This window comes from Aspergillus foveolatus, assembly GCF_047715535.1.
Source record: "Aspergillus foveolatus strain CBS 279.81 unplaced genomic scaffold BDW70scaffold_28, whole genome shotgun sequence".
Classification (NCBI taxonomy): Eukaryota; Fungi; Ascomycota; class Eurotiomycetes; order Eurotiales; family Aspergillaceae; genus Aspergillus; species Aspergillus foveolatus.
The window spans coordinates 102,838-129,266 of NW_027396092.1; the positions used below are offsets into that span (position 1 = coordinate 102,838).

The 26,429-nt window shown below is 51.2% G+C and overlaps 8 protein-coding genes across 8 annotated transcripts; 3 read left to right on the forward strand and 5 right to left on the reverse strand.

Annotated features, from left to right (window-relative positions):
* Positions 1-1,354: 1,354 nt before the first annotated feature.
* BDW70DRAFT_137391 (uncharacterized protein) lies at positions 1,355-2,180 on the reverse strand. The gene is made up of 3 exons (XM_073737028.1): positions 2,034-2,180; positions 1,828-1,967; positions 1,355-1,754 (listed from the first exon to the last, which is right to left on the reverse strand). Exons 2-3 carry the CDS (start codon positions 1,898-1,900, stop codon positions 1,561-1,563), a joined length of 267 nt encoding a protein of 88 aa, XP_073595400.1. The 5' UTR covers positions 1,901-1,967; positions 2,034-2,180; the 3' UTR covers positions 1,355-1,560.
* Positions 2,181-8,667: 6,487 nt separating this feature from the next.
* Positions 8,668-9,132, forward strand: BDW70DRAFT_160516 (uncharacterized protein; the record flags this gene model as incomplete). The annotated part of the gene is made up of 1 exon (XM_073740855.1): positions 8,668-9,132. One exon carries the CDS (start codon positions 8,668-8,670, stop codon positions 9,130-9,132), a length of 465 nt encoding a protein of 154 aa, XP_073595401.1.
* Positions 9,133-9,315: 183 nt separating this feature from the next.
* BDW70DRAFT_150719 (C2H2-type zinc finger protein) lies at positions 9,316-11,921 on the forward strand (the record flags this gene model as incomplete). The annotated part of the gene is made up of 4 exons (XM_073739197.1): positions 9,316-9,451; positions 9,552-10,684; positions 10,738-11,732; positions 11,780-11,921. 4 exons carry the CDS (start codon positions 9,316-9,318, stop codon positions 11,919-11,921), a joined length of 2,406 nt encoding a protein of 801 aa, XP_073595402.1.
* Positions 11,922-12,837: 916 nt separating this feature from the next.
* On the reverse strand, positions 12,838-14,577 carry BDW70DRAFT_137397 (FluC/FEX family fluoride channel). The gene has a single exon (XM_073737029.1). It carries the CDS (start codon positions 14,369-14,371, stop codon positions 13,076-13,078), a length of 1,296 nt encoding a protein of 431 aa, XP_073595403.1. The 5' UTR covers positions 14,372-14,577; the 3' UTR covers positions 12,838-13,075.
* A 16-nt stretch (positions 14,578-14,593) lies between these two features.
* On the forward strand, positions 14,594-15,946 carry BDW70DRAFT_58905 (uracil phosphoribosyltransferase). The gene is made up of 3 exons (XM_073744343.1): positions 14,594-14,991; positions 15,050-15,149; positions 15,207-15,946. Exons 1-3 carry the CDS (start codon positions 14,815-14,817, stop codon positions 15,641-15,643), a joined length of 714 nt encoding a protein of 237 aa, XP_073595404.1. The 5' UTR covers positions 14,594-14,814; the 3' UTR covers positions 15,644-15,946.
* On the reverse strand, positions 15,882-18,004 carry BDW70DRAFT_150722 (uncharacterized protein; the record flags this gene model as incomplete). The annotated part of the gene is made up of 6 exons (XM_073739198.1): positions 15,882-16,132; positions 16,257-16,558; positions 16,815-16,898; positions 17,120-17,169; positions 17,238-17,274; positions 17,622-18,004. 6 exons carry the CDS (start codon positions 18,002-18,004, stop codon positions 15,882-15,884), a joined length of 1,107 nt encoding a protein of 368 aa, XP_073595405.1.
* A 789-nt stretch (positions 18,005-18,793) lies between these two features.
* On the reverse strand, positions 18,794-20,885 carry BDW70DRAFT_168505 (putative DNA-directed RNA polymerase III RPC4). Its single transcript, XM_073742483.1, has one exon. The coding sequence runs from the start codon at positions 20,712-20,714 to the stop codon at positions 18,900-18,902; it is 1,815 nt and encodes a 604-aa protein (XP_073595406.1). The 5' UTR covers positions 20,715-20,885; the 3' UTR covers positions 18,794-18,899.
* A 1,100-nt stretch (positions 20,886-21,985) lies between these two features.
* BDW70DRAFT_160523 (putative C6 finger domain protein) lies at positions 21,986-24,126 on the reverse strand (the record flags this gene model as incomplete). The annotated part of the gene is made up of 2 exons (XM_073740856.1): positions 21,986-23,272; positions 23,350-24,126. 2 exons carry the CDS (start codon positions 24,124-24,126, stop codon positions 21,986-21,988), a joined length of 2,064 nt encoding a protein of 687 aa, XP_073595407.1.
* Between the last annotated feature and the right edge of the window lie 2,303 nt (positions 24,127-26,429).

Here is a 26,429-nt window from a genome sequence, read left to right on the forward strand (position 1 = left end):
AAGCCCGAAGATAATAAGGCAGACTCCTCACGTGCAGAAGAGTGACGAAAGATGGGAGCGATCCGTCATCCAGCGCCGCGGCAGTGTCAGATTGCGTCCGTGCCTCGCATTAACCCTCAAGGCCCCAGTATGTGATACTACCTCGCTATCAAAAATTCATTCACTGCATATTTACCCTCGATGCCGTAAGTCTTAGCTCCCGTGGGATTGGCAGTATTGCCGTCTCCGGATCAGACCACGCATTCATTCGCACATGGTCATGTCATCGACGCCAGGCACCACACCAGGAATACAATCCTTGTCTCGTCGATAATCTGGTCCAATTTGCTACCGGTTTCTGGGGATAGCGCGATTACTCATTTTCGTCACAGCCAATTAAATCTAAGAACTAATCGAGTCGATGAGAGTTCATAGTCTTAAGTCTCTTAAGAATACTGTTTTTCATCCACCAATCAACAGCACATCCGTTTGATCCTACGATCGCCTTGTGGCACAGAAGATATAGGTACTATATATCGCTCTGAATCCAGCCGAGCAATTCCAAGGGCCCACGCTCACGGCTGCGCGGCGACTGGGTCTCAAGTTTAGACCGTTTTCAACGTCCGAGGCACCTCTTCCAACCTTATTCTAGCCTTGCTCGGATGCTCTGCAAAGAATACGTCTTATGCGGGCTTCGTTTAAGAGAAGACTTTTTGAGCTGTCGAGTCGAAGCAACTTCACCGTTAAGTTGATGCAAAGTCTCTGATACCACTAACAAAGCTTACACAGTATCTGGCACCAAGATGTCATATCTCACACACCCGCATCGCAAGTAGTGAAGCAGCCTCTATTCTATTCGAGAAAAACAATAATTGTCGCAAAACCTAAACCCATCTCGTCCTTGAAAAATCATTTCATACAATATGCAGCCGATCGAATCGTCAGTATGGGAGCGGACAATTCGTCTTGAACCCATTGCACCTACCGCGTTCAAAACTAGATGGATATTCTCTTCCACCATCTACGATATATCCAAAGGCTCATCTGAAACGAACTTTCTTGCTGAGACATCTTGGTACTCTTTTTCCCTCATATTGCAAGAAACTTCGCTCCACCGACAGTGCAGTATCATCGTTCATCAGGTTTCACGTCACCTATGATCTCCACAGCCGCTTTCAGCTGCTTCGCGCAAGACAGTGATCAAATGTCTCAGATAGATAATTACAAGCGCTGATAGAAGTACCAGTCCGATTGAATCGGCAGAGATGCTCCAGGGAGGGAAAGACGTGCACTCCGTGAGCTGCCAAACCTCAGCAAGTGTGTTGTTCAAGTTGCGCTTGAGCTAATGATTACTGCCGTTGTCGGATTACAAAAGTTCTTTCGGTGACAATGCTGGTCCCATACTATAGCGCTACCGCTAGATGCACTGGAGAAAGCCTGCGAGTGGTCAGCTAGAGGCTTACCTTGATCCAGGTTAACTCGTTCCTGGACCATTCTCGCATCGAAAAGTTTGGGCTTATCTACGACAGATGTGGGTATAACTAAACGCATGTATCGTCAAGACACCTGTCTATACGGAATTCAACAATTTGATGATTCTTCCTCTGGCCCTTTTGTGCGTGAGATGCATGTCATGCATCCCTTTCGCGGTCTTAACCATTCCAGGGCAAACCTGTACCAGCTACTTAGGTCCCGTACTCGGCCAACACCACGCATATAGGCTAAATTAAAAGCTTTTCTGGAGAGTCGTTGCGTGAGCTCAGAGACTGTGGTAGGTACGCAGGACGGTATTCTTTTCTTTCTTCTCACTTTAGATTAAATAACTCAAGCACTCGTCTTTGTTTACAGCCGTCCTCGCGCTGGAGCCAGAAAGACCTCGTCCCAGGTGGGCTCCTATAATGCAGAAACTCATATATAACATCCCCTCCACGTCGGTCTTGTGGCTATCTTGCCCAGAACTTTAGGGACATACCGATGTATCAACTCGAGTATGTATCTATGTTCAAACGAGGATGATGATTTGTGGATAATTTACATCACTCACACCTGCTCAGCAGTCATATGCTAAATCAAGCTTCCGAGCCTTTCACGGCATTAAAGACGACTTTACGAAGTTGAATCTCGACGAGTACAAATATCAAAGTCTATCATCCACAGTGTTCCGCTTACTGTGACAATGTACGCGTCACCATGCACAGCTCCCAGCTCTCTTGATATGTGAAACATGAGCTCACCGTTTAAATCTACGATACGTGGAATCAGTGCATTGAAAGCCTAGAACGCGGGATGCACGAGAACCTGCAGTCAAGATATTGGCTATCAGATCCAGGCTTCCTTTGCTGCCCTGCGCCTAGGCCTGCCGGCGTACCTACTTACCCCGCCGAGTGGATGGATTTTGATGGATACCATCTACACCTTCTACCCAATATGGCCATGCGATTATCTATCTTCTCGACGATTTCTTATCAGAACATTGCCATCTCGTTGGATCAAGCCACCTTCACCCTGCGTCTTTCAGCTTGCGTACAGAGTTTAGGGCAGGCATTCATACCTGGTAGTTGGACAATTCCGTCGACCTCGCCCGGGGGAACAAAATGTATCTCCCCAGGATACCCGGGACCGCAAGCTTCCAGCATCTTCTATCAGACTGTTACGAGTTTACGTTACGCGGAAATAACAACCCCGTCCGCCTCTATTCTGTACAATGTCTGGATCCAAGATGCTCCAGCAACGCTAGACGATTCGCCTATACAGCCAATCGCGCGCAACATAACGCAGAAATTAAGGCGCCTACTAGAGCATAGGTACTCAGACAACAAAGGTCATCTGCACGCACTCACCTTCTTATCTCTCTTCATGCTATGCTGACGTATTCGATGCATAGCTCGGCAATTCTGGCTGAGCGCAAAGTATACAAAGTCAGTGTGCACAGATCCAGACCTTCTAGAGCGGCTATGATGACAGCAAATCCGCTTATCAAAGCGGAAGGTGGTCGAATTCGATTGATTTCGGCATACGGAGGTCTCCGCGGGGTACTTGCGTGCAATGCTATGTGCCCTATATTTGCAGAAATTATATATTGTGCCGCGGATATGAGTGACCGCTGAGCGCATAGACATTTATTAGAGGTAGGAATCAGGATTGCAAAATATTGGTAGGCTTAGTATCTCCCAGGAGTTTCCATGAGCAATAGAGTGCTTTGGAGATATGCTATCTGCCTATTTAGATAGTAGGCATCGATACGTATATCTCCATACATAGTTCTTAAGGAGGGCCTGTGTTATGTAATGAGGCAAGGATAAGCACAACGCAAATTGTCTGTCTACAAATCATCTAAAGCTCTAGGTGAACAGCTAATACGACAGTCATCACATCACCCCGGTCAAAAAGAAAAGAGGTGAAAAAAAATCCCTATCAGTATAGACTGTTGCTGTCTCGAGAAGACAGCAGATAATGCACAGAGATTATGCAGGCAATCGCTAAAAAAGTGATCCGCCGATCTGCCCTGCACAATATACTTTCCCTGTAATCAGGGGATCTCTTCAGCCCACTCACAAACACACCAAAGAGTTCAGGATACAGGGACACAATCTAACGCAGGCTGATTTCCAGTCCGCGCTGACTTCATTTTTGAGGCAACCGGTCCACCGTCCTAGTCTATCTTGACCCTGTCATTCATCTGACGCTGTCGGTTGTCTGGAAGATGTTCAAAGCACGTAAGTTACGACAAACTTTGGTGCCCAGACTCGCCCCTCCCCCTTTATTGACATCGAATTGAGCCAACTACCTGTGATTCGCGATGTCTTGAATGTTCTAAGACGGCCCCTCCTTTTTCTCTTGTCCTGGGACAAAGCCTTTGATCCACGGATCCCAAGAGTAACGCCGGCTGTTACAGAAAGCCGGTTTAGCTTTCGAGAATCCTTCTTACTCCTTATCCTACGGATCGTCTCCCACTACTCCGTGTTCTGGGTGCTTCTCGAATGTTAACTTGGCTGCCTGGGCGGTTCTAGTGAACCAGAGAGCCGGGATATCATCCCCTATTATTACGCGGCCCGCCTGGCTCCTGCCACTCTAAGCTGACTGGCTGGAATGGAAGCGAGGATTAACTTCGGAGATGAAAGGCACTCCCAGAGCCCAGAAACAAGACAAGGAGCACGGAGTATGCCGGAGAAACGGAGCATCATTGTTTGTTGTTGATGGCAGCGAACCTGTTTGCATTATTGTTTTCCTGGCATTTGCGGCGGGAACGAACCATGGAACAGACTCAGATGCCAGGACCTACATAGTAAGCGCCGGGTAGCGCCCATGGTCTGTATTAACTTATCGAGTTTGCTCTGAATGTCTGAAAAGTCTCGAAAGCGCTGGTCACTTAACAACGATAGCCAGTTCACTACTCCGTGTATACAGAGTGCCCTATAGACGTGTCGCGACCGTAAATTTTGAGGCACACTTAGGTTAAGTATAGGCCTCTAGCGAGACCCGCGCACAAACCGTGAAAATCGCGTCCCAACCGGCTTTCGAGCCCAGCCCTAATTATGGGCCTCAAGGATGGGCTGAGTCGCGTTACCTCTCTGTCCGTTTAGGAGTGTCGTTCTCTTCGTCTTCTATATGCAGTAGTCAGGAGTGTAGAATTGATGTCGAGAGTTATGCCACAGTTTTCAAGATCACGCGTCAATACAAATTGTAGGCCATCTGATACTGTTTACCTGGCCCGCGTCTTGTCCCTGAATCCTGTAAGCGTTCAGCTAGGCGGCGCACATGCCGCGGGAAAACTCGGATCAAAAACTCGAATCGAGATCATTTCGAGATTCTTTTTGTTCTTTCATCCCGTGTTGTCATACTGTACTTTCGAAATATCGGTGACCAGGGCACTTCGGTTTGGAGACGCTTTTCATTCTTGTTGGATAGGAGCGGTCAGGAAACGACTCCAATTCCTGATGAGACAACCGATCCTTTGTATCTCCCAACGCGCCCTAGGCCTCACCGACACGGCGACTTGAGAGTCCAAGAGCCCTTGCCAACATCACAGAATTCTAGACATTCCCCACACGAAGACACGGTGACGGTCGGACTGGCACTCATCGCGCGTCGCGGTCGCTTAGTTTTTACCGTCTCTGTGGAAATAATAGTAGCTGTGGACCTGTGGAATCGTGGATGGCTTCATCCGCGACAAAGGGAAGCCAAGACGGTCTGTTAGTGCTTGGAATTGGTCCTTGGAACTGCCGACATTCGTTAGTGTTCGGGGAAGCTGTTCCTGAATCCTGCAATGGTATGCAGTGGAGACCAAGCTCCGAAGCAAAAGGACGGAATGAAACCACGAATCATCCGCTTGATCCATGCCACTGGCCCTCAAAAATTCAATGACCCAAGGACCTTGAGAATGATCGACCGTCTGGAGATCATGAATTGCGAAAACGCCAAGTAAGGAGCAAAACGGATTGTTGCAGACTTGCAGTCTACAGGCCACAAACTTGGAGATATGAGGCCTTACCCCTGTCTGAACTACTGAGGCTTAATGAACTTCTCAAGCAAGACATCGCCGTCCGCGAGATAACGTCGAATCACAGAAGAAGGGCCAAGGGCCAGTGGTGACACTGTCTTGAAGGAAGAGGAAATGATCGGTCACGGACAAAATTTTGTGCAAGTGTACGTACACTCATCGTACCTTTGTTGATCGCATATTCGCAACCGCAGGGCACGGAGATTTTCGCACTATTGTCCGCTTCTTCCACCGTGCGCCAATCTATCGGACTTATACATGGCGGCATGGCTGCAGGCCATCGATAGTGATGGGCTGGTAGTGAATGGAGTCAATAGTGTATCCCTCCCTCTGATGTCCAAGTCTCATCCTCTTTATGATGGCACGTCTGGAAAGGCGTCTTATCTTCTACCTCAAAGCGATGTTGAGAGTGGCTGGACCGGACCGCTGCATGGTCGGGAAGTGGATCGACAAACAAGATCCCAATCACGGTTAATAGAATCTGGATGGATTCGATTCCAAGAGGCTGGACCTGTGAGGTCGAGACTTGACTTGCACGGCTTCACCGCTCTGGGTAGTCGATGCTCGATGCTCGATAGCTAGGGCAGATCAAAGCGGTCAATGATGTCAGTATCCGGAAGGGTCAGAACTCAGAACTTGGAAAGCAGCATGCTCTATACTGATGATCCTCCTTAGAGCATGCGGACTACTGTAAGGGTTGAGACGCGCACAAACAATAATGAATATTGAGCACGCCGGATGTGATCATAGCAATAAGGGCAAACTGGTTTCTGGAGTAACCCTCGTTGATCGGACCAAGTGGATTCAGCGGCATATTCGGGTGGATGCACTCCACCTGGATTTGAAGTACTTTGTCCTTGAGTTTTCTCCTCTGGTGCTCCATACGAGTTAAAATTCCTTCGTTTCAGTAACACTCTTGATCTTCAACGACGTCGGAATTGAGAAGAGCCTGGTCAACTCGATGAGGCATCCAGTCATACGTGCATACTCGGTCTCAAGGAGGGGCAGACACACTGACAAGTTGACAACTGGAAGTCGCATCGTCATCTGACTTTACTTGAAGTGCTTTGGTGGGCCTGGAATTACTACTAATAGTGGGCCCGGAAGCAAAGCGCGTCTCCGAGCTGAGGCTGCAGCCACACTGCTCGGTGGTCTAACCGCTTCTGGCATGAAGAAGGCGCCCGGATTGTGGCTCAAGTTTCAACACGTATACAAGGATCTTGCTCGTAATATGTTGGATATTTTTATGCACCCAATCAATAACTGGACAGGGTGTTCCGTCCAGGGAGGAAGACCCGATTATTCTCGAAAGGCGCAAACTGCAGCGCCCGTCGTGCGGTAGATTGCTGCTGGTTCATCTCTTGCTGTGCCTTTCGCAGCTGACCAGGAATTGGGACTGGGAGATTCATTCACCCGTTTGCCACTGACAGCAGTAGACTGATGTGCGCTTATCTCAATCAGTCACGATCGCGGGTGTGGGATGTGAACAATCATATTATTGTCAGCTCGGGACGGAGTATAGCGGCCCCTATTTCACAGTGGCGGATACCGACTAGCTGAGCAAAAAGCACCGTTGGTTCGCCGCGACCGGTACTTTTTAGACGCTGTTAACCTTTAAAAATATTAAGCTGTTTCAAGACCTAACGCGAACAGCGAATGTTTGGGATAAAAGCATATGGAGTAATCGTCAACTGCTGAGCTCAGTTGACGGGGTAGTTCGGCCCACTCGCTCGGGTTACTGGGTTAAATGTGGTCATAGATTTTAGCGGGCCTCGGTCACAAGTGCTGCCTCCCAGGGTACTGCATCTCGGGAGATAGTGGTACGGGAGGGGCTGTCCGCTTGAGGGGCTTGGAGGGGTTGCTGAGGTCAGTCCAGACACACTCACATGGAGGGGAAGGAGGGGTCTCACTGCAGGTGCGCTGATGAGTCTCCTTTCTCAAAGGCCTCAGTCAGATCATGTTCGATAGAAGAAAGGGGCTGAAAAATGAAGATCGAGAATCCAGACGCGAAAAACCAAGAACTTGAGAATGAGACATCATAGGCTCGTTGTTGCGGGTGGAAATGAAAGGAGCAATTACAGCAATTACACGAATCATGTGGCATTCGACACGCCCGCATCCTTGTTGGAGGGGCAAAGGGGTCTGAGTCTCTGAATCGGGTCTGACGGGGTCTGACGAGGGGCCAACAAATTGGAAGGGTTTCGAGAGGCTGTGCTGAACTTAGAGACTGGGTGTGGCTGCTCTGTTACTTTCCCTCTCTGTATGGAGTACTCTGTCTGTAACCTTGAGCTCTGTACCTAAGCACTTTGTATCTTCATGCTATGGAGCTGTCATCATGACTTGGTTTGGTTCTCGGCCCCGCAGCCGTCGACCAGGTTTTCGCGTCGCACTGTCGTCAGATGCCTCTCGGATAGGCACGCTATTACTAATAGAGCCAGCAGTCAACAATGAAAGTATGGTGGTCACTGTGGTGTGATTCCCTGGGTCTAGTGGCCCTAGACAGGGATAGATAAGATTCCCTATGGAGACAAGTCAACGGAGCCCGCATACGCTTGGAGAAGTGGATGCGCGGTCCCAAGCAGGTGAAAAACAGCCCTAATCGACGCCCGATCGATCACGGCTACTGTGTCAAAAAGGAGAAGAGAGGCTTGAAGAATCGATGTTGTGTTGACAAGATCGGGATGCAGTGGCCCAATAAGCCGTTGCTGCCACGGATTTGAGGAACCTTGAACCTCAAGAGGGAAAGGCTTGTCCCAATAGTGCCGCGAATATATCATGTTTTTCTTTTGTATTTCTATCTGATCCTACAGAATATGTATGTTGTTCCTGGGATGCGTTTCATACCTGACTTCTGTGGGCAGTCAGCTGTCGTTCGCGATGTCTGGTACCTATCTACATTCAGAGTACATAAAGGTACCTGATGATAACTCACAAAGAGAGTTGATCGATGGAATGCACCCTGAGAGACAGCATCCGATTGAAGGAAACCTTGGCCAGCCGACGCGACCTCGAGACTGAAAGTTGATATGTTCATCGGCAGAACCGGGTTGATGGGTTCTTCCCAGCATCCATGTGGGCTCGGGTGGGCTGCGATGCTTTACCTTGCGTATTTTATTCGTAATCTGTGACCGCGTCGGACACGCGACCTAGCCAAATCACGCCTAGCGTTGTCACGCTGTTAGTCAGAAATGACGGAGGCTACGCCTATTGGCTCCGTGGTGGTAGCGAGGGGTGTGCGTGCGCGTAGAGCCCCCTCCGTGCTTCCCGGCCACAGCCCCTCTCCCACCAAGACCGCCTCACTGTCACGACCCAGCGATCGCCCGGACTCTTCTGCCCACGACCGCGCGCCCTGCTCGCACCCCTCGCTCCCTTTCCTTCTTTTTGACCAGCCCGGCCTCCCACTTCTCGCCAGTCCAGGTCAACTTTCTCCTCATCCATTCAATATCCCCCCCTCTTCTCTTCTCTCCTCTTCCTCCCTCTCCTCTCTTCTTCCCCTCCTCTTCCCACCACCCTCCCTATTCAACACCTCTTTTCTCTCTTCTCTTTATCTCTCCTTCAACAGTTCTTTCGAGTTGTTTGTCTTCCGCGTCTGCGGCCACACTCCGTTTGCTCCCCTCGTCCGCCTGTGGCTGGACCTCCACCCTAAAGAATAATCCCACTTCGAAGTATTGCCGCGCCCAAGGAATGATCAGACATCAACTTGAATTCCTATCGTCAGCCCGCCTTCAGAACCGGTGTGAAGCCACTAACGGGACGATACCACGCTTGTCCGCGACGCCGTTATTGTGCTAAGAAACCTGGTCGTCCAACTGTCGCTACACATCCCGTCTTGAGAAATGGCCCCGAGTGCATCAAGTACGGCGAACAACTCGCCTGCCAAAAAGACGACCGCTCCCGAGAAGAAATACAAGTGTCAATTTTGCAATCGTGCTTTCAGTCGAAGCGAGCACCGCAGCCGACATGAACGATCCCGTGAGTCCCATCCCTCGGTTTCTTCTGCCTTTTCCTGCATTTCGCCCGTAATCTCGTTTCGGGTTCGGTCTCACGCGCTGTGCTAACTCTCCGTAATTAGACACGAAAGAACGCCCGTTCAAGTGTTTGAAGTGTAGGAGCACATTTGTTCGCAGAGACCTTTTGCTTCGACATGACCGCACTGTCCATGCCAAAGACGGCGGCGTTCCCCTCGTCTCCGAGGGCCGTCGCCGTGGAGGGGGCGTCCGCAAGGCTTCTTCTCCAGCCCCTTCCAAGCCTTCTGTCACAATTGATCCTACCACTCTGGAACAAATCGAGGCAAGCAGCGATGGTATGGTCGACCTTGAAACAGCAGCCATGTTGATGACAGATTTCCAACATAAGGCTGCAGCAGCTGCCACCGGCCAGGTTCACGATCGTGCCGAATCCGACCGTTCTTTCTCCCCTGGACGCGGTTCGCTCCTCGAGCCACCTGTTTCGTATCTATCCGGCAATGCGACATTGCCGCAAATGCCGTGGGATTCGTTGGTTTCGCCGACCGAATCGAAACATCACCTGTCTCCGTTTGTATCCCAGGATGCTGCTTCAGAGTCTCACGGACTCATGGACCGTCATGTGACCGACTCGATGGCGCCGTCGCTGCACTCGCTGGTCAACTCTTTGCCAGTTTCAGGCAATTCCACACCGAACGCGTTGTCTCCGTACCCATCAATGACTGGGCCTGTCAGCCCCGTTAACTACCGGCGATCCCCGGGTCCCAGCCAGGCTCTGACGCTGCCCAAGGCACCTCAAGTTGCCAACGATCTAGAGCGCAACCAGATCGTGGAGCGCATTCGTCTAGCCGACTCGCTTGGTGTGCTTCCTGAGTCGTTCCAACTCCCTACGACAGCCGCTTTGAACAAGTATTTAACTACCTATTTCAACTTGTATCATCACCACCTTCCCTTCTTGCATCAGGAGTCGTTCAAACCCACTACGGCCTCATCGCCTCTGTTGCTAGCCGTCCTCTCCATTGGAGCTCTTTACACATTCGAGCGGCAGCATGCATTCATGCTTCATGTTGGTTCCAAAATGCTTGTCAACCAGTTCCTTCAGCACAAGGACAACTTTGACTCGAGAAAGTGTCCTTTGTGGGCGATGCAGAGCACCCTGTTGAACATGATCTTCGAGAGCTGGAGTGGTGACCCGAAGGGTCTGGAATGGACTTGCTCAATCAAGAGTCTTCTTGCCAATGTAAGTCAAACTTTTGATTCCTTCTATATAGCCTGCTTACATTTTTTTTATAGATGGTCGCCGGGAACCGATACCAGCTCAAGCTCCGCACTGAAGCTCGTGAAGGACGGCAACCAACCAGGGAGGAGTGGATTGAGGATGAATCTTGCCGCCGTACTTACTACGCTGTTTACATTTTCTTCGGCATGCTTACCTTGACCTTCAACCACACTCCCGCAATGAGCTTTGATGAATTTGATAACCTGGAGCTGCCCTCGTCTGAATCCATGTGGAATTTAGACGTCAATGATGATGAGGCATGGCGCCGAAACTTGGCCTCATCTACGACAATGACTGTTCGCGAGGCCCATGACTGCCTCTTTCAAGGCGATCAAACCCGGTACAGCGCGTTCGCAACCCGGGTTCTCATCAACGCCCTGTTTCTGCAGGTGTGGAACCACAAGAGAAGTTTCGAAGCTCTTCAGGATGTGGTCACGGAATACAAGCTCCGCCTCGCACTGGAGACCTGGGAGAACTCGCTGGAGGTTTGCGAGCCGGAAACAATTGTTGTTCCTCTCAGCACTCCTCAGAACGGACATCCACTCATCTTTAACTCGATGGCTGTTTACCGCAACACTCGTGCCCGCCTTGAGGTTGACCTGAAGTCCATCCAGGAAGCTCTGCGCTATCACTCTTCCTACGAAGTTGCGGCTGCGATGACCGTCGCCCGCGAGAAGGTCAAGCGATCGCAAGAGATGAACAAGGTTATTCAGTCGTGCTTTGAGTGCATTGAGATTGCCGCCATCCAAGGAATTAACTGGGTTGCCAAAACTTCGGCCACCAACTGGAGTGTCGAACACCCGCTCTGCGGGCTGGATCTGATGGTAATTCTCAGCCTCTGGCTTTATCGCCTGGAACATGACGAGGAGCCTGCCTCCGAGGCAGAAATGGCCATTTACAACAAGGTCCGGAATTTGTTTGACGACGATGCTGTCGACTCGTGTGGTAAACTCAGCTCCACCGTTGCCCGTGTATGGGGTAACATCCTAGACGGTGTGGTGGTTTGGGGGTAAGTTGACATTCAAATTTCTAAAGTCCATGACTAACTCGCTACAGAATTACCAAGCTTATGGGCGAGTCATTCAAACTCCACTCCCAGGCTTTGGTTGGCTATGAGGACTCTCTACGAGTTGCCAAAGACCAACCAATCCATGCTGTGCCAACGAAGTCGCTTGCGAGTGTGGGCACCGCATACTAGCTCACCAGCATCTCATAAAGGTTGTGAACTCTCACTGATTTAATCCGTCGCTCGTTTCAACACTTTGGGTGCTGCAGACAAAGCAGTTCCACCCAGTCCTCTCATTACTGTTTGTCGTTACGCATGTTTGGGTTTGCAATCTCGGAAATCTTGGGTCGGGGAACGAATGCAAGAAGGTAGGCGGCGAATTTGTTTATTCTGGGATGCTATGACCTGGACCGCCGCATAATGCTTTCTGCTGGTGTTTCCCGACTATCTCATTGACGTTTCTGCATTTTGCTCTTAATGGTTTTTGCAAGAGCCCACGGGAGTCCGGTGTGATTTTCATGTTTTCGTGGGCTGTTCCTTCTTGGCAACATTCCAACACCGGCTGGTCCTGTGTGTTCTTTTCTCGCACATGATGGAGTTCTTTTCTTTTTGATCACCTTCTACACTAATTCTGGAGGTTTACCATACCCTCTTGTGCGCGCCAGGTTTTTGAATCCATTGCCAGTCGAGCTCCGCCTTGACATTGATACCTTTACCTTTTCTTGTCATATATTGATTTTTCGCTTCCCTCTTTCACCTTTTCTGGATAACTTTTATTTCAGCCCATTTGATATTTGGATCATTTTGTTTAATGTCTGTTAGAATCGTTCTGATGTTATGCGTCTATGCCATATCCCCGCCTGTTACGTTGATATTTTAGTCTCTCCAGTTTCGAGTTTCTCCTCTCAGCAGTTTGTTTGTTGTTGTCTCTCAGTTCCGCACTGCATTGCTCTGTATGTCATTGTTCTGTTCTCGTTTCCATTTGTTTAAAGAACTTGATCTCATTTTGACTATATTTTGACCTTTGATTTGAAGTTGCACATGCCATGCTCGCGTTGTAGTACCCTGTACTATAAGTAATTTGAACACAAAATACAAGTTGGTTTGGCGGGGATACTGGTTCGATTTCTACTTAGTGGCGTTCTGTAGCTCAATGTCGTAAGTTGTAGTTATAAGACGTGGTTGTAGCAGTACATAACGAACTCAGCTTCAGCTATACACGCCAGGACAGTAGAGACATACTCAAAATAAACCATCCTCTGTACCGAGTAGGGTGTGAATTGGATTCGACCTACCATGAACAATTAGATGCAAGAGCTAGCTGGCTGTATATACTACGCAATTGGTTATCCACAGACAGGCTCAATAAAGCCAACAGTCCACCTCAGAGACCCCGTGATGACAACCAAAAATCCCAGCGCAACACCTACACTCACTACACCGTAAATATACGCATCTATCCGCTTCTTCAGCCCATTCAGCTCCGCTACCCATGTACTCACTGTTGTCGCGCATCCGCAAAACCCATCCATTACACCCTGCAACACCTGACAACTCACCAGCACGCTCGCGCCAACCTCCACGCGCTGCAAGTCATAACACATGGCTAAAATGATTGTTCCAACGATATTCACTGCGAAGGTCCCTAGTGGAAACGAAGGAATGCGCGCGTTTAGCCACAGCGAAACATAGAAGCGGAGGAGGGTACCGAGGGGCGCGAAGACGATTGCGAAAAGCGCCTCGCCGCGCCAGGCTTTATGCCCGGTTGGGGGAAATATCGCGAGGAACACTGCGCCGAGCCAGCTGCCTAGCCCTAAGATGGCGAAGAGGGGATCGATGACGCGGCGAGTTAGGCGGAGGGGGAGAGTGTGTGGGATTGGCAGCTGGTTGAGGGCGAGGGCGAGGTGCGAGCCGGCTATCAGGGCGGACAGGCTGAGTGAGACAGTAATTAGGATTACGGCAACCAGGGCCATGAAGCTGTAGCCGCCGTTGCGGGAGGTGGGACTGGTCTCTGAGAGGTCCGGGGAAAAGAGGTCGTTGGAGAGGGCGACGAAGACATCGCGAATGAAAGAGGAGAAGGAGGTGAAGGAGCCGCAAAAGCCGGTGGTGAGGCCGATGTAGAGGGGAATGGTCTTTTTGACGGATGTATGGCGCTTGGATTCTTCGGCTTTGGAGATGCTGTTGGAGTTCGTGCTGGGCTTGCCCCATTCTTCGCGAAAGATGTTCTTGTCCTCGAGGAAGAAGCCCATCAGTAAGGATCCGCCGACATTGGCCCATAGCAAGCCTGTTACAACCGGCGAGCCGGGATAGAATGTCAGTGCCTGGACACCGAGGCGGGCAAGGGTGCCGAATATGGAGAAGAAGATGAGGTAGGATAAGGTATAGAGGGTTGTGGCGGTGGAGAGCCATTTTTGTTCCTGTGGGAGTTCATATTCAGGCTCGGGCCCAGGGATATCATTCTCTCGCTCTAGATTTGGTTCTTGATCCTCAGACTCCAGCTCGTTTGTAAAATGGCCATTTAAAGACTGTCGCTGCGGAGCCGATTCGGTCGTCGGAGGGGGTGCCTGCGTCTCGGGCAGGCGAGTCTCCACGATGTCGCTGAGACAAGGGTTGTCGGACGCAAAGTCCGAGGCAGAGGACATCGCGACTGCCCCTGGGGCCGCTAATGGTGCTGCGCGGTGCTGTCTGCTTTTGTTTATGGTGGGGAGATCATGAGGGGAAGAAAAGGCTGCGGCGGTCAAGTAGCCTCATGACTAAAGCCGTCGAGTGGGTCACAGGGGAATGGAGCCGTTGTCATTGCGCTGCTGCTTATCAGGTTATCAGTATCAGGGTGACAGCGAGATAAGAGTTGGAGACGCCGGGGGAGTATGGAGGAGATAGGATCGTCGATGAGGCCGGAGGAGGCCGCAAGGGCGCATTTTTAAAGAAAGCAGCCGGCGAGCAGGTGACTGACCACCTCCTCTTCCTCCTGCATACAATCTCGTCTACTACATGCCCCTCATTTATCTCACTCACAATCACCATCACCGCCATTCTCGAGTCCTCCCTAGGTCCACCATCTGATCCCCTCTACTATTCTTCCACGATGACGCTGCCTTCTAACATCCACATCTCCACTCACCCTCTTTTGCAAGCCAAAGTCTCTCAGCTGCGGTCCTCGTCAACCACAACCCGCGAGACACGCAGCCTGGTCAATGAAATCGCGACGATTCTGGGTGTGGAGGCCTTTGCTAGCTGGAAGGCTGCGGGCACGGGAAAGACTGTACGCACATACATTCCGGAAATCAGCCCAATAGATTAGACAGCTCTAACAGTAGCAGGATTTCACCCCGTTAGGTATCGAGTACGAGACGAAGACAATCGACCCCGCAAACATTGCACTGGTACCAATCCTACGTTCAGGACTGGGCATGATTGACGGTAGACGACCGATTCGATTGATACCGGCTGGCTAGGTAACTAATCAGTGTGCTACAGCGATAAATGATCTCCTACCGTCTCCCGTCCCAATCTACCACCTCGGCCTCTTCCGCGAGCGCTTCTCCCTCCAGCCCGTCGAGTACTACAACAACCTCCCCTACAACCGTCCCGAGCAATCGTCTTCTTCGTCCGGACCAAGCCCCAACGCCGTCAACACAGCTGCGGCCTCGGTCGCTATTCTACTCGATCCCATCATTGCAACAGGCGGCACGGCCGAGGCAGCCATCCAGCTTCTCCGCGAGTGGGGCGTGCAGCGGGTTGTTATGCTGAGTGTGCTTGGTTCCGAGGATGGTGTCAAGCGCGCGGCTGAATGCTGGCCTGAGGGCGTGGAGGTATGGATAGGCGCTGTGGATGAACGGTGTAACGAGCGGGGGATGATTGTGCCTGGATTGGGGGATATTGGGGATCGATTGTTTGTTGCCATTGGGAAGTAGTCAAGGTTGCCACAAAAACCTAGTTTCTGCTTGCTGATGTCCTACCGTTGAAAGCATCCATAGAAAATACAGTTGTTATATGTGTAATCCCCCGAGAGTTTGTATAACCAAACCGATCCAGTGGCACGGTTCAAATAAACCACCCAACCAACTCCATAGTCCAACTGAACCCCAGCATAAGAAAAGTCACCTAGTTGAACCTTTATAAATACAATAAACAAACCGATCCACGCCGTCCCTATATCGCCAACTGATTCGACATGCTCCTCGTCCTGCCCCCACCGATACCCCCGGCACCGTTTCTTCTGGCCCTTTCATCTCCATCCCCAGTCCTATGAACACCGTCAGACCGCAGCCCTTCCGGCCTCCCGATTAAAACATCCTGATTAAACATCTTCTCGTGGATTCCGCCGCGCCCATGATGTACTCCCTGCGCAACAAGGCGCTCCCTCCGTACCCGATCTTTCTCTTCCTCGGCGCGTTCGATACCTATTGTCCGTTCATAGCGCATGTTAGACTGGAGGTTCGAGATAGAGCCTTATGAAAAACAACTCAAGTCAAGCGCACGCAAGGAACAAAGACTAGAAGTTAGGTAAAGCGAGAGATCACGCACCCCTCCATATAACAGCGTAAACCCCCATGATCACCAGCGAAGCGAGAAGGAAGCCAAAGAGGATACCGAGCTCGCGAGCAATGGGGACGGAGGACGAGGGGATCTCGGGGGGAATATTGTTGTGCGCGTTGATGATTGTGTTTGTGCTTGTGGACATTCTATCGCGAGATCGTTGAAGGCTTTCTTTATCGGCTTCTGCTGAGCTTGCAGGTCGGAATGAGCTGGGCGCTTGTCTGATGGAAGATGAGGTGAGGCGAGAGGAGAGGATAGTTAATTCCGAAGTAGATTTTATCATGGACTGGCTATTCAGTGAAGAAAAACAAAAAATTGACTGACTAGCGTGTGTAGTGGTATAGCAAGTTCCCTTTCTATCCAGAGAAATCGAAGAATAGAAAATACTCGAAGGAGACTAACAATTTATTAGACAATCTAAGTACAAGCCTCAAATTAACGTCTTGCTGTTGCCCCATCCCAAGTCATGTCACTGGGTCGCTGAGGCAGTGAGGTGAGGCTGTACTCTGGCCTCGTACCTCGTGGTGTCACCAGCCAGTCGGGTACACGTTCTTACTGGCCACTGCATGCGAGCGAGTCTCTGCTCCCTGCTCACGAAGGTACTCTGAGCCGCGCCAAATCTTGTAAATGCTCAAAAGACAACGAGAGGTGTCGGCAGGGTTATCTTGAATCCAAGATTTGGTAGGCTGGGTCCGCGGATTGGTGGAATATGGGTTGGGGTCGAAGTAGACGTACTCTATACTTAGGACCATAACTAAGTATGCAAGAGAATCCTTCGCGCGGAGATGGGGATGGGCTTTCGTCATGCCCAGCAGGCCATGACATCTGTGTAGAGACGTACGCGGGCTTACGCTGCTGAAAGCTGCAGTGAGAGAATACCTCGAACAGGTTTGAGAATCAACTGAATGTCTGGAATATTTATATTTCAAGTGTTCGTACACTGAGTCAAGCCAGTGATATCATTTACACGTACAAAAAAACCGTCAGCAATCCTTCTATACACGGCCTTTGGGTATTGGTAGGTAGCAACTTGGCAGGTAGGTATGTATGCAAGCATTAACACTGCAGGGGAAGGTCTGCAGAAACGAAGCGAAACGAGAAAATCATGAAAGCCTCCCAGTATTAGCGTAGTCGTATGTAACTGGCTGATAAATGCGCGCTGGATGCAAGACGCTCATGCAGCAAAGAGAAGAAGACCAAAAAATCGCGGTGTCCCCGGGAACGAAGAATCAAAAAAAGGAAGCGATAGCAATGCATAACTCCAGATGCAGATGCACTCGATGGCTTGTCGAAAGGAAAGAGAAGAAGAGGGAGTCGTTGGTCGTCGAATCCGGTCCAGAACGCGGGGATTACCCCAGCATCACGGCTGCCATGGTTGTGCAGGTCAGCCCAATGGCCATTCCAATCCACGGTGTCTGTCCCAGTGTGCCTTCGCTCCGCTTGGTCAACTCGGTCGACGATCTCCGTGTCCGTAGCGAAAGAGCCGTCCTTCTGAGAAGAGGGATGGCTATCGTGTCTCCTTTTACTTGTGTATCCGCAACTTGTAGGTGGAGCATCTGCTGCGTTTCTGACCGGATCTGCGGTACGTCTTCGGGGGTCGTTTGCACGTCCGATAGAGGTCTTGACGGGGAGCCGTTCTGTAGTGATGGGCTTGGAGCGACGGCGTGCGGCACAGGTTCCGCCGCAACGAGGGCAGCCGTGGGGGCGAGGCAGAAAAGAAGTGTGGAGGGCTTCATCGTGATAGTAAATAGGCGATGGGTGGAGGTTGAGTCGACCTTGACTATGCGTATTGCGGGAACATTAATAGGGGTTGGAATGGCTCGTTGATTATTGCCGCACACTTAAGAGGGCTCCAATCGCGCGATCTAGGGCGGCTCGAGAGATAAATAATAAAAATAATAATGAGCCGTGTGCTGAGCGGAGTCGGCGAGGGCGAGGGCGAGACCCGGTTGAAACGAGTGGCAGGTCAACCTCTCCAGTCTCCTGAGAAAACAGCTATCCAGCGACTAGAGCGGCAAGTCGAACGGTCGAACCACTGACGCGCCAACTCAACAATCACAGTGTTGAGACAAAGGCCAACAGCAACATGCGTTAGGCGCAGGAAAATAGCGTGAGCTGCATGAGAAGATCCAACACGTTCAGCTTCTGCAAGGGAGAGTAAACTGCACAAGTGCAGCTGGAGGTGGAAATTGGGATGGAGAAGGCCAAGGCAAAGGGGCAGGAAAAGTCCCTTGGTCCCTGGGTCCCATAGTGGGTTGGTACCTGCAATGCACAGCTGTTGATTGGATATCCGTCGATTGCGAGGCTAGCGTGGGCCGATCGCTGTCTCGTGCAACCGTCCGAAGCTTGTCGACCAACGAGACAGCGCCGGCTGAATCTTGGCAGTTGATCTCAACCAATAACCATGGGGCGGCACAGGGCGCCCCATCCTGTGTGACGCAATCAGCACCAATCAAACAGGGCTCACTATAAATATTAAAAACAAGGATGTATAATGCTTATGATTATAGCAGAGCATCAAGGCTGCTTCATTTGCGTAGTACGTAGTCTTCTATATTTTCATTTATGACGACATTACATTTAACCTACTTGAACATCCCATCCAGCGGGGTACAAAGTACTTGACCGGCATCACAGTATCTTGCTCCAGTCTGGGGTCACAGTAAACTTGCCGCTTAGCTGTCCCATAGCCCAGACCTTGTGCTCATCGTCAGGCATCTCCTCCGTCACATTCGGCGGCGTTGACACAATCAGCGCTTCCTGCAGAAAATCAACTGCCGTTGCGCGGTCCAGTTCGAAGCTGATCCCGCCCCAGTCCATGGTCACCCGGCCGGAAGCGTGCACATTGAGCTTACCGGCTTGTCCGGCCTTAAGCTGCCAGTCCGCTGCCGTGACAACCTTGGATTGCGTAGTTGTCGTAATAGTCTCATCCTGTCCGTCGAGTATTTCGACATCATCCTCGCGCTTGAAGGCAGGGTTTTCCCCTTGCCCTTCACTGGTTACCCCGTTCCGCCCCACGCCTTGAGACGCAGCGGGATCGGGTATCATCGTAACTTCGCTGTCAGGAAGTGTCCCATCCGCGTTGGGTTCAATGAGATTCGGTGTGATGGGGGGGAACTGCATCAGGAAGAGCTGGCCGGTGAGTTTATCGTCCTGGGGCTCTTCTTCCCCGTCTTCAGCATCCCCTTTCTTTTCCTTCTCTTGGTCATCAGTCGTAGTTTCAGCACCCTCTGCAGGCTCGACGCCTTCCGTAGCTTCGGCTGGTGTGGCAGGAGGCTCCTTTGTGAATAGATCCTTAATAAGTTCAAGATCTTCTGCATGTCGATCGTATTCTTCAATATCCTCCTTCGTCCGCAGCAAGCTCTTCGGGTCCTTTACTACAGGCACAGATGGTTCCCTTGAGCCCAGCTTCCGTCGCACCTTCACCTTCGGTGCAGGTAATAGTCCGTCATCCGTCGTAACAGGCTCGTCTGCATGTGGGACATCGGCCATTGCCTGGTCATTGTCCGTAGGCTCCTGTTTCACCTGAGGTTCCTCCGTAGGAGTCTCATCGTCATCCTGCACAAACAGCGCATCATCCTTGGCTTTCTCCTTCGCCTGCTGTCGGAGTTCAGCGGACTTGGCTGTACTAGACTCCATATTCACGCTGACCACCCGTTCCTCGTGCTCATGTCTCTCAACGCGAATCGGGCGTAGGCCTGCCTCCCTTACACTCCCAAGAGCAATCTTTCCCTTCCGCTGCCTCTTCTTCTTCTCCAGTAGCGCATCGACATCGTCGTCATCGGCGTCGCTTTCCAAATTGATCCTGTCGATACTGACCCTTATCTCTCCGTCGCTTTCGTCGGACGAGGCAGAACCACCCCCAGGGCCCGCCGTCATCGACTTGCTCCTCCGTGACATGGACGTTGCCCTAGAATCCCCACCTCCAAACCTCGAACCACCACGGCCCCTTCGCCCAGCAAATCCAGAGCCCAATGGCCCGGCCGCACCAGCCATTCCCATCGGGCCGCCACGTCCACGTCCAGAGAATCCCGCCCGTCCCCGCGCTGTGAGGCTCGCCTTTCCGCGCTGGATTGCTGCAGCCTCTGCCAACCGCTCAGCATGCCGCTCGGCTTCAAGCTTCTCAATAGCCTCTCGTTCTTCTTTGCTGCGCCGCCCCACTGCGCGTGGTTTGTACTTCAATGTCGGTTTCGAAGGCTCGCCCGTACCATGTCCTATACTGGAAGGACCAGGTCCGGGCCCAATGCTCCCTGTTGGTGTGCGTTTCTTGAGGGACTGTAGACGTTGCACCGGTGCTCGTGCTGTAGTGCCTGGTGTAGGCGTTGTAGATGCTGGCGCAGGACTTGCGGAGGTATTAGGGGTGGCGCTAGCCTCTGAGCCACTGCCATCGGTGTTTCGTGCAGGCGCTGATGACGCACCTCGTCGGGAAGCGGCTTTGGGAGGCATTTCGATGGAATAGAAAGATGAAGCCTGTATGCGGCAAGGAAGGAATGAGGGATAACAACCTGGGCCTGACGAGCCACGGGCAGCAACCTAGGATAAGTCGGGGTTATGCGCAGTGGCAAATTCGATATCAGTCAATAATTAATTGACTGCATCTCCGAAATGCACGCGAAGACTCATCAAGACAATTTCGGGCGGTAAAGAAAAAGTTGAAGCGCGCGGCTAAAAGCGGAAATGCGGGGCAAATACAACATAACCGCGCTAGCCCAATTATGGAAGGTGCAGTCTTGGGTCTAGTTCTTTCCTTTTGAATTGTTGCCGTAGCTCGAGGTTGGGCTTACTTTGTTACCATGAGCGCTCAATTGCCTTGCTTGATAGGAGCGAGGTACAGTCCATTTCTAACTGGATTGTGTTCAAGGTTAGATAAGCCTAGCGCAACTCCAAGCTGCATCGAGGTCTACGAAGACGCCCATTTGAATCACAATATATAATCTTATGCATACCACTAAGATAACCCTGGTCAAGCGAGGCTTAAACCAGACAATTCCATAGTACGGACACAACTAGAACCGAATCAAAGACGAACAATGTAGAAGCGATCAATTTAAATTCAACTGTATTGCAAATGAGTGGAGGTGACCAGACCAGTGATGTCGGCACCGTATAAATAACAAGAACATCAACGCCAAAAAGAAAATCGATACACTAAGGCGATAAATCGATAAATTCAACCCGCTCAGTTCAATCGCTAGACTATCCATGATAAACAAGACAAGCAATGTAGGCAGACAGGATGTTATGTAGCAGAGTCGGATGCATGTCGCGAGTCGGAGAAGGAGTGTGAGGAGCATTGGCTCAGGAAGCGAGAGTAGATGATGTGACAGTGGAGAGGATTCAGGTTCAAGTACCGACGCCGGAAGCGGAAAGCAAAAGCAAAGAACACAGCTCCCAAGCATAATCAGAGATTTCTTCCTTGCTTACATTTGGAGCAAGGATGGTAGTCTTGGAAACCCGAAGTTATAGCGAATATCACCGGACCAGGTTTGCGAGAAAGCCGAGAAATGAAGAGGATGTTTCCCTTGCCGCATCCAGTGCATTGAGAAGAAGCTCATATGTGTATTTTTTGGACGTCTATAGTAGAATAAGGGCCACTATGCGCATATCCCAGTTGCTTCTTATCCACTTGCAGGTATAGTTGTTTTCAGCCAACTCGGCAAGAGATAAAAAGCTTCTGCGAGTATAAGAGGCCTTCTGAGGGACACGAAAAAGAGAGCCTAGCGCTTGCGTTTCTTGTTTTTGTCCACCGTCGAGACTGCCATAGGGACGGCCGGAATAGATGGTTGCGTCTCGTTAGCAACGGAAACGGAGTCCAGTGGCTTCTTGACAGGAACACCCATATGGCGTCCGTAGCGTCCTTTGCGACCGTTTCCTTCGTCCTCACTGATACAGCCTTCGATGCCGATGCCAGCGTCCTTGCATCGTCCGCAAGGACGTTGTCGGTCACACCCCTTCTTGCTCTTGCGGCACCGCTGGCAGCGTGGCTTTGTTGACAAATCTTCCTCGTCCGCAGCCAACGGGTATTGGCCATTGACAGAAGAAGTCGAAGCCTTCCGCGGGGCAGCAGCGTTATTTGTCTGGAGCGGGCCAACTTTGTGGCCGGGTGCGGACGGAGTTGACTTGACCCCTTTGCGAGCCCCATTGTTGGATGCAGGTTTGTTTGCGCTTTTACCCGAGCGTATATGAGGTGTCTTGCCGGCGCGAGGCTTCGAAGAAGTGGTACTGGTGTTTCGGCTTTTAGCTTTCTTGGGCTTTGACATAGACTCATGGGAAGAGTCATCGTCGATCTCGTTCTTAACCATACCACCCTCATAGTCTTCGTGATGGTACTCATTATCGTGGCTGTCATAGCTAGCATCGGAGCTGTCGAAACTGGGCAGGATGTCATCCAGACGCTTGTGCGTGTGTTTAGCAGTACCGGGTGGAAGCATTGGGCTCGAGTCAAGTCTCTGCCTCGGACGAGCAGGCAGATCGTCGTCATCCTCACTGTAACCTTCGCCGTCGCTTGTTGCACCGGTGGAAGACGCAGCGTCAGCAGCGCCACTAAACGCATCATCGAGGGTGGATGCGGAAGTACGGCCATGAGAGAAATTGGAGGCATCTCCAAGACGGATCAATTGCAACGCAACGTCTTCGTCAGATATGCAGCTGGCTATGGTGGGATCGGGTGTGGGAAGGATACCCGAACCACCGTTTCGGCCGGTCGAATTTGGATATTGCCCAGATGAATGGACAGTCGCACGGTCGCGAAGACGGTGGCCGTGTTCAGGAACCATCGGTGTAGTGTATATGCCATTTCGTGAAGTATTTCCTCCATAGATGTGATCATTGTGTCCATAACTTTGAGGGGACGGCAAAGGCTGCTGATAATAGTTATTTGAGCGGTGCATTGGCCGCGCGAACGGCGAGCCTGCCCCTTCCTGGCCGATAGAGCGACGCTGCGGGGAGATTGAGGAGGTCGAGGTTGTGAGAGGAACTTGAGGAGGGACGAATAATGGGAGTTCCTTTAGGAGGGTAAAGGATTAGCAAACTCATCGTGATAATATCATTGAGCAGAAAAAAATGGCAATTCTCAACTCACAGAACTCTCGAACTTAGGTCGCTTGCGACGACCGTCTTGAAGGATATTTTCCATGCTGATCTCCGAGCTGGCAAAGTGTTCACTTCGAGACTTTTTCGCCCCGGAGACGGAGCCGTAGCCACCATCGCTGTCGCTGTAGCCAGCATCGTCATAGATGCTACCATGAGTGCTAGAGCCCCTGCTCTTGAGCCCCGGTCGAGACTGCTGCTTATGCTGGGAGGCGCTACGACGACTCCTACCAGACGGTGACACACTGCGCTTGCGAGCGACCCGAGACGCAGGTCGGGACGGTGATTGCCCGTGCTCTGGAGGTTGAATTGGCTGCATTGTGGACGCCATTTGGAATGGTTCACCTAGGCTGGGCCGCTTGCGATTGTCCATGGACATGGGACCATAATACCTATCTCCATAACCCTCTTCGTAAGCCGGAACGGGCATTACCCGCACATATACTGTCATATTGTTCCTTAGATTCTCATATCTTGCGATGAGTGTAATACCGTTCACATCCTCGAAGCTGACGCCGGCAGCGCCATCGTAGATTCCATAGAAGTTTTTCACTGTAGTGACGATGGAATCCGTGGTGTCGTGAGGGTAGATCTGGACCCGCATGGGAATGCGGGCTCGAGCTTTGGAGTTGTCATCGAGTAACAACTCAAAGGCGACGTTTTTGGGGGTCGGACTTTTGGTCGGGGACGGCTCTTGGAGGGGACGGTGGTCGGTGTAGGTGGGAGACTCCCCAGGAGATACAAGCTGTTCATTCTGGACAGCCTGCATGATGAAAATGGTCCAACAGGGAGTGTCACCGCACTTCTACTACATGGATTATAGGATCAACCGGCTGTTCGTTATGGTCGAGAGGGCAAGTCGAGGGTGGGGAGGTTCAAGGTAGAGGGAGACGGCAGGAATAGGGTATGGGCAGAATCCATCCAAACCTACCACAACAGGAAATTTAGAGCGGTCTGGTTGATAGATGGATCACCCGCGATTATTTTGAAGCAACGATTGATGGCCGAAGGTGGGCGGTGGTGTGAGGGCGATCTAAGTCGCAAGAGCCGAGAGCGTGGGAGGGAAAAATAGGACGAGGACGAGAGAACTAGACAGAAAGGAGCCACAAGCGTCAGTATGGAGAGTCTCAGGAGATTTTACTAAGCTCGATAGCCTGCAAGAAAGATATCAGATGGGATTCGAGATGTCGATTCCCATCCGTCGGATCCTGACGAGTTGCAGACGTTGCAGGTTGAGGGGGAAGAGGAAGAAACGATCCGAAACGCTCGGAAGACGTTGGGGAGCACGAAAGACACACCTAATTCTGATCCAGAGTCTTCCTCCAGAGTCGCAGATGGTCAGTAAATGCAGACAGTCTGTGATGAGGCGGTCGATGATGGCAGGCGAGGCAGTTCGATGGGGAGGGGAGAAGGTGAGTGGATTGTACGCAGCGCTTGTTGGGCGATGTCAGTCAGCGGTGGCATAGACCCGAAGCGAGCCAGGGAATAGCGAGGCACCAGAGCGTCCAAACAAAGAGGTAGGGGATTTTCCAGGTTCATGAAGTGTAGACTAACCAAGCAGCGAAGACGGCGAGTCGCAAGAGAGCGCAGAGTCGAACGAATGGTGGTGAGGACGTTGGGTTGAGGAGGAAGAATGGAGAGCGAGGATCCGGTTTCACCTCCAAGCGAGCATCACTCGAGTTATCCGAATTGGTGACCTCAATTGCCCTCGCCAACACCCACTTCCTTCTTTCTCAAGTTTCTTCAAGCTGAATTGTTTCTTTCAATCTATTTTCTATGCTCATTTGAACGATCTGCGCAGCATTCTCCTACGTCGCAAACTGCTGATTTGCGATACTTCCGGCTCGATATAGCATTGTTAACTGAAGGGCGAAAATAGGAAACTAGGCCTACTAAATGTGATATAAACTATAGGAGATAGATCGCCAATATTCTACCTGCTATATTAGAAGTTCATGCCCCTAGTAACGAACTCAAGGACTGTAATTGAGGGAGTGCGAAATGCGACGGCCGCTCGGTCCAGCGCTTGGATATCTCCTTCCTACTTACGGTTCTGGTGCACATTTATCATGGAATAATGACCCCCGTCTAAATCCCTCTCTTTCTGCGGAGATTTGGCTGAGTCCGGACGAGAAGTCGCCATGTGGGCAGTGCGATAGACGGACAATTGGAAAGGTTTCTCAAGCGCAGCCACGTCGAAAGATCGCAGGTCGCATATCGGCCAACGACTGGTGGAGAGTGCTCCAAATCTATTCTACTAGCAGCAGCTCGATCGCTAATGATTTAATATTGGGTTGCGCCCTCGCGCGCGCTATGACAAGGGCAATATAAAAGCACAAGTTGACTATCGTTCATCATGGACGAGTGTGGCACGAGGTACTCGGCAGTTGTGTAGACATGGACGGTTCTGGCGCTCCAGCTGACAACCCGCCGGGCAAGACCCAGTGCTATATTTGAAATGACTGATTATCTGGTTTGCAAGCTCTGATTGCCTATGCTTTCTATACCCGACTACCGTAGACCGACTGACGAGGTTAGTCTCCTTCGTGATGGGTTGAGAGCCCAGCGCGAACCGGCCGTTTATTGTAGCAGCCAAACGGGTGTATACGTCTTGACACTAACAGGGCGAAATGGAAAGAAATGCTAGTCTAACGAGCGGCGAACGCATTATCCGCGTGAGGCCTGATGAATTGGCCAGAGAGCCACCAACCAAGTGGGTTGCCGCACCAATTGCTGCGTCTTTTCATGATCTGCGCCTGTCCAGACTCGCTCACGAGTCACTCACGTCGCTTACCCCTCTCTTGCCCACGACGATGGAGCTGCCAGGCCGGTCTACGTAGGGATTATCCTTCGAGTTTCGGGCAGCGGAAATACAGTACTTTGATGCGCGGGGAGTTATCGCAGGAGCTATGATCGACCGATTTGCCCTTCGTCTCTTACCAAGCCCTGCAGAACGGTGTGACATCGCCTCTTCCCAGAGGGTCCCCGCCGAAAGGATGCTTGTATATTATAAGATCAAATATCGTTCTATTGAAAGAAGCGCAACAATACTGGTTGCCAAAGCGCCCGAAG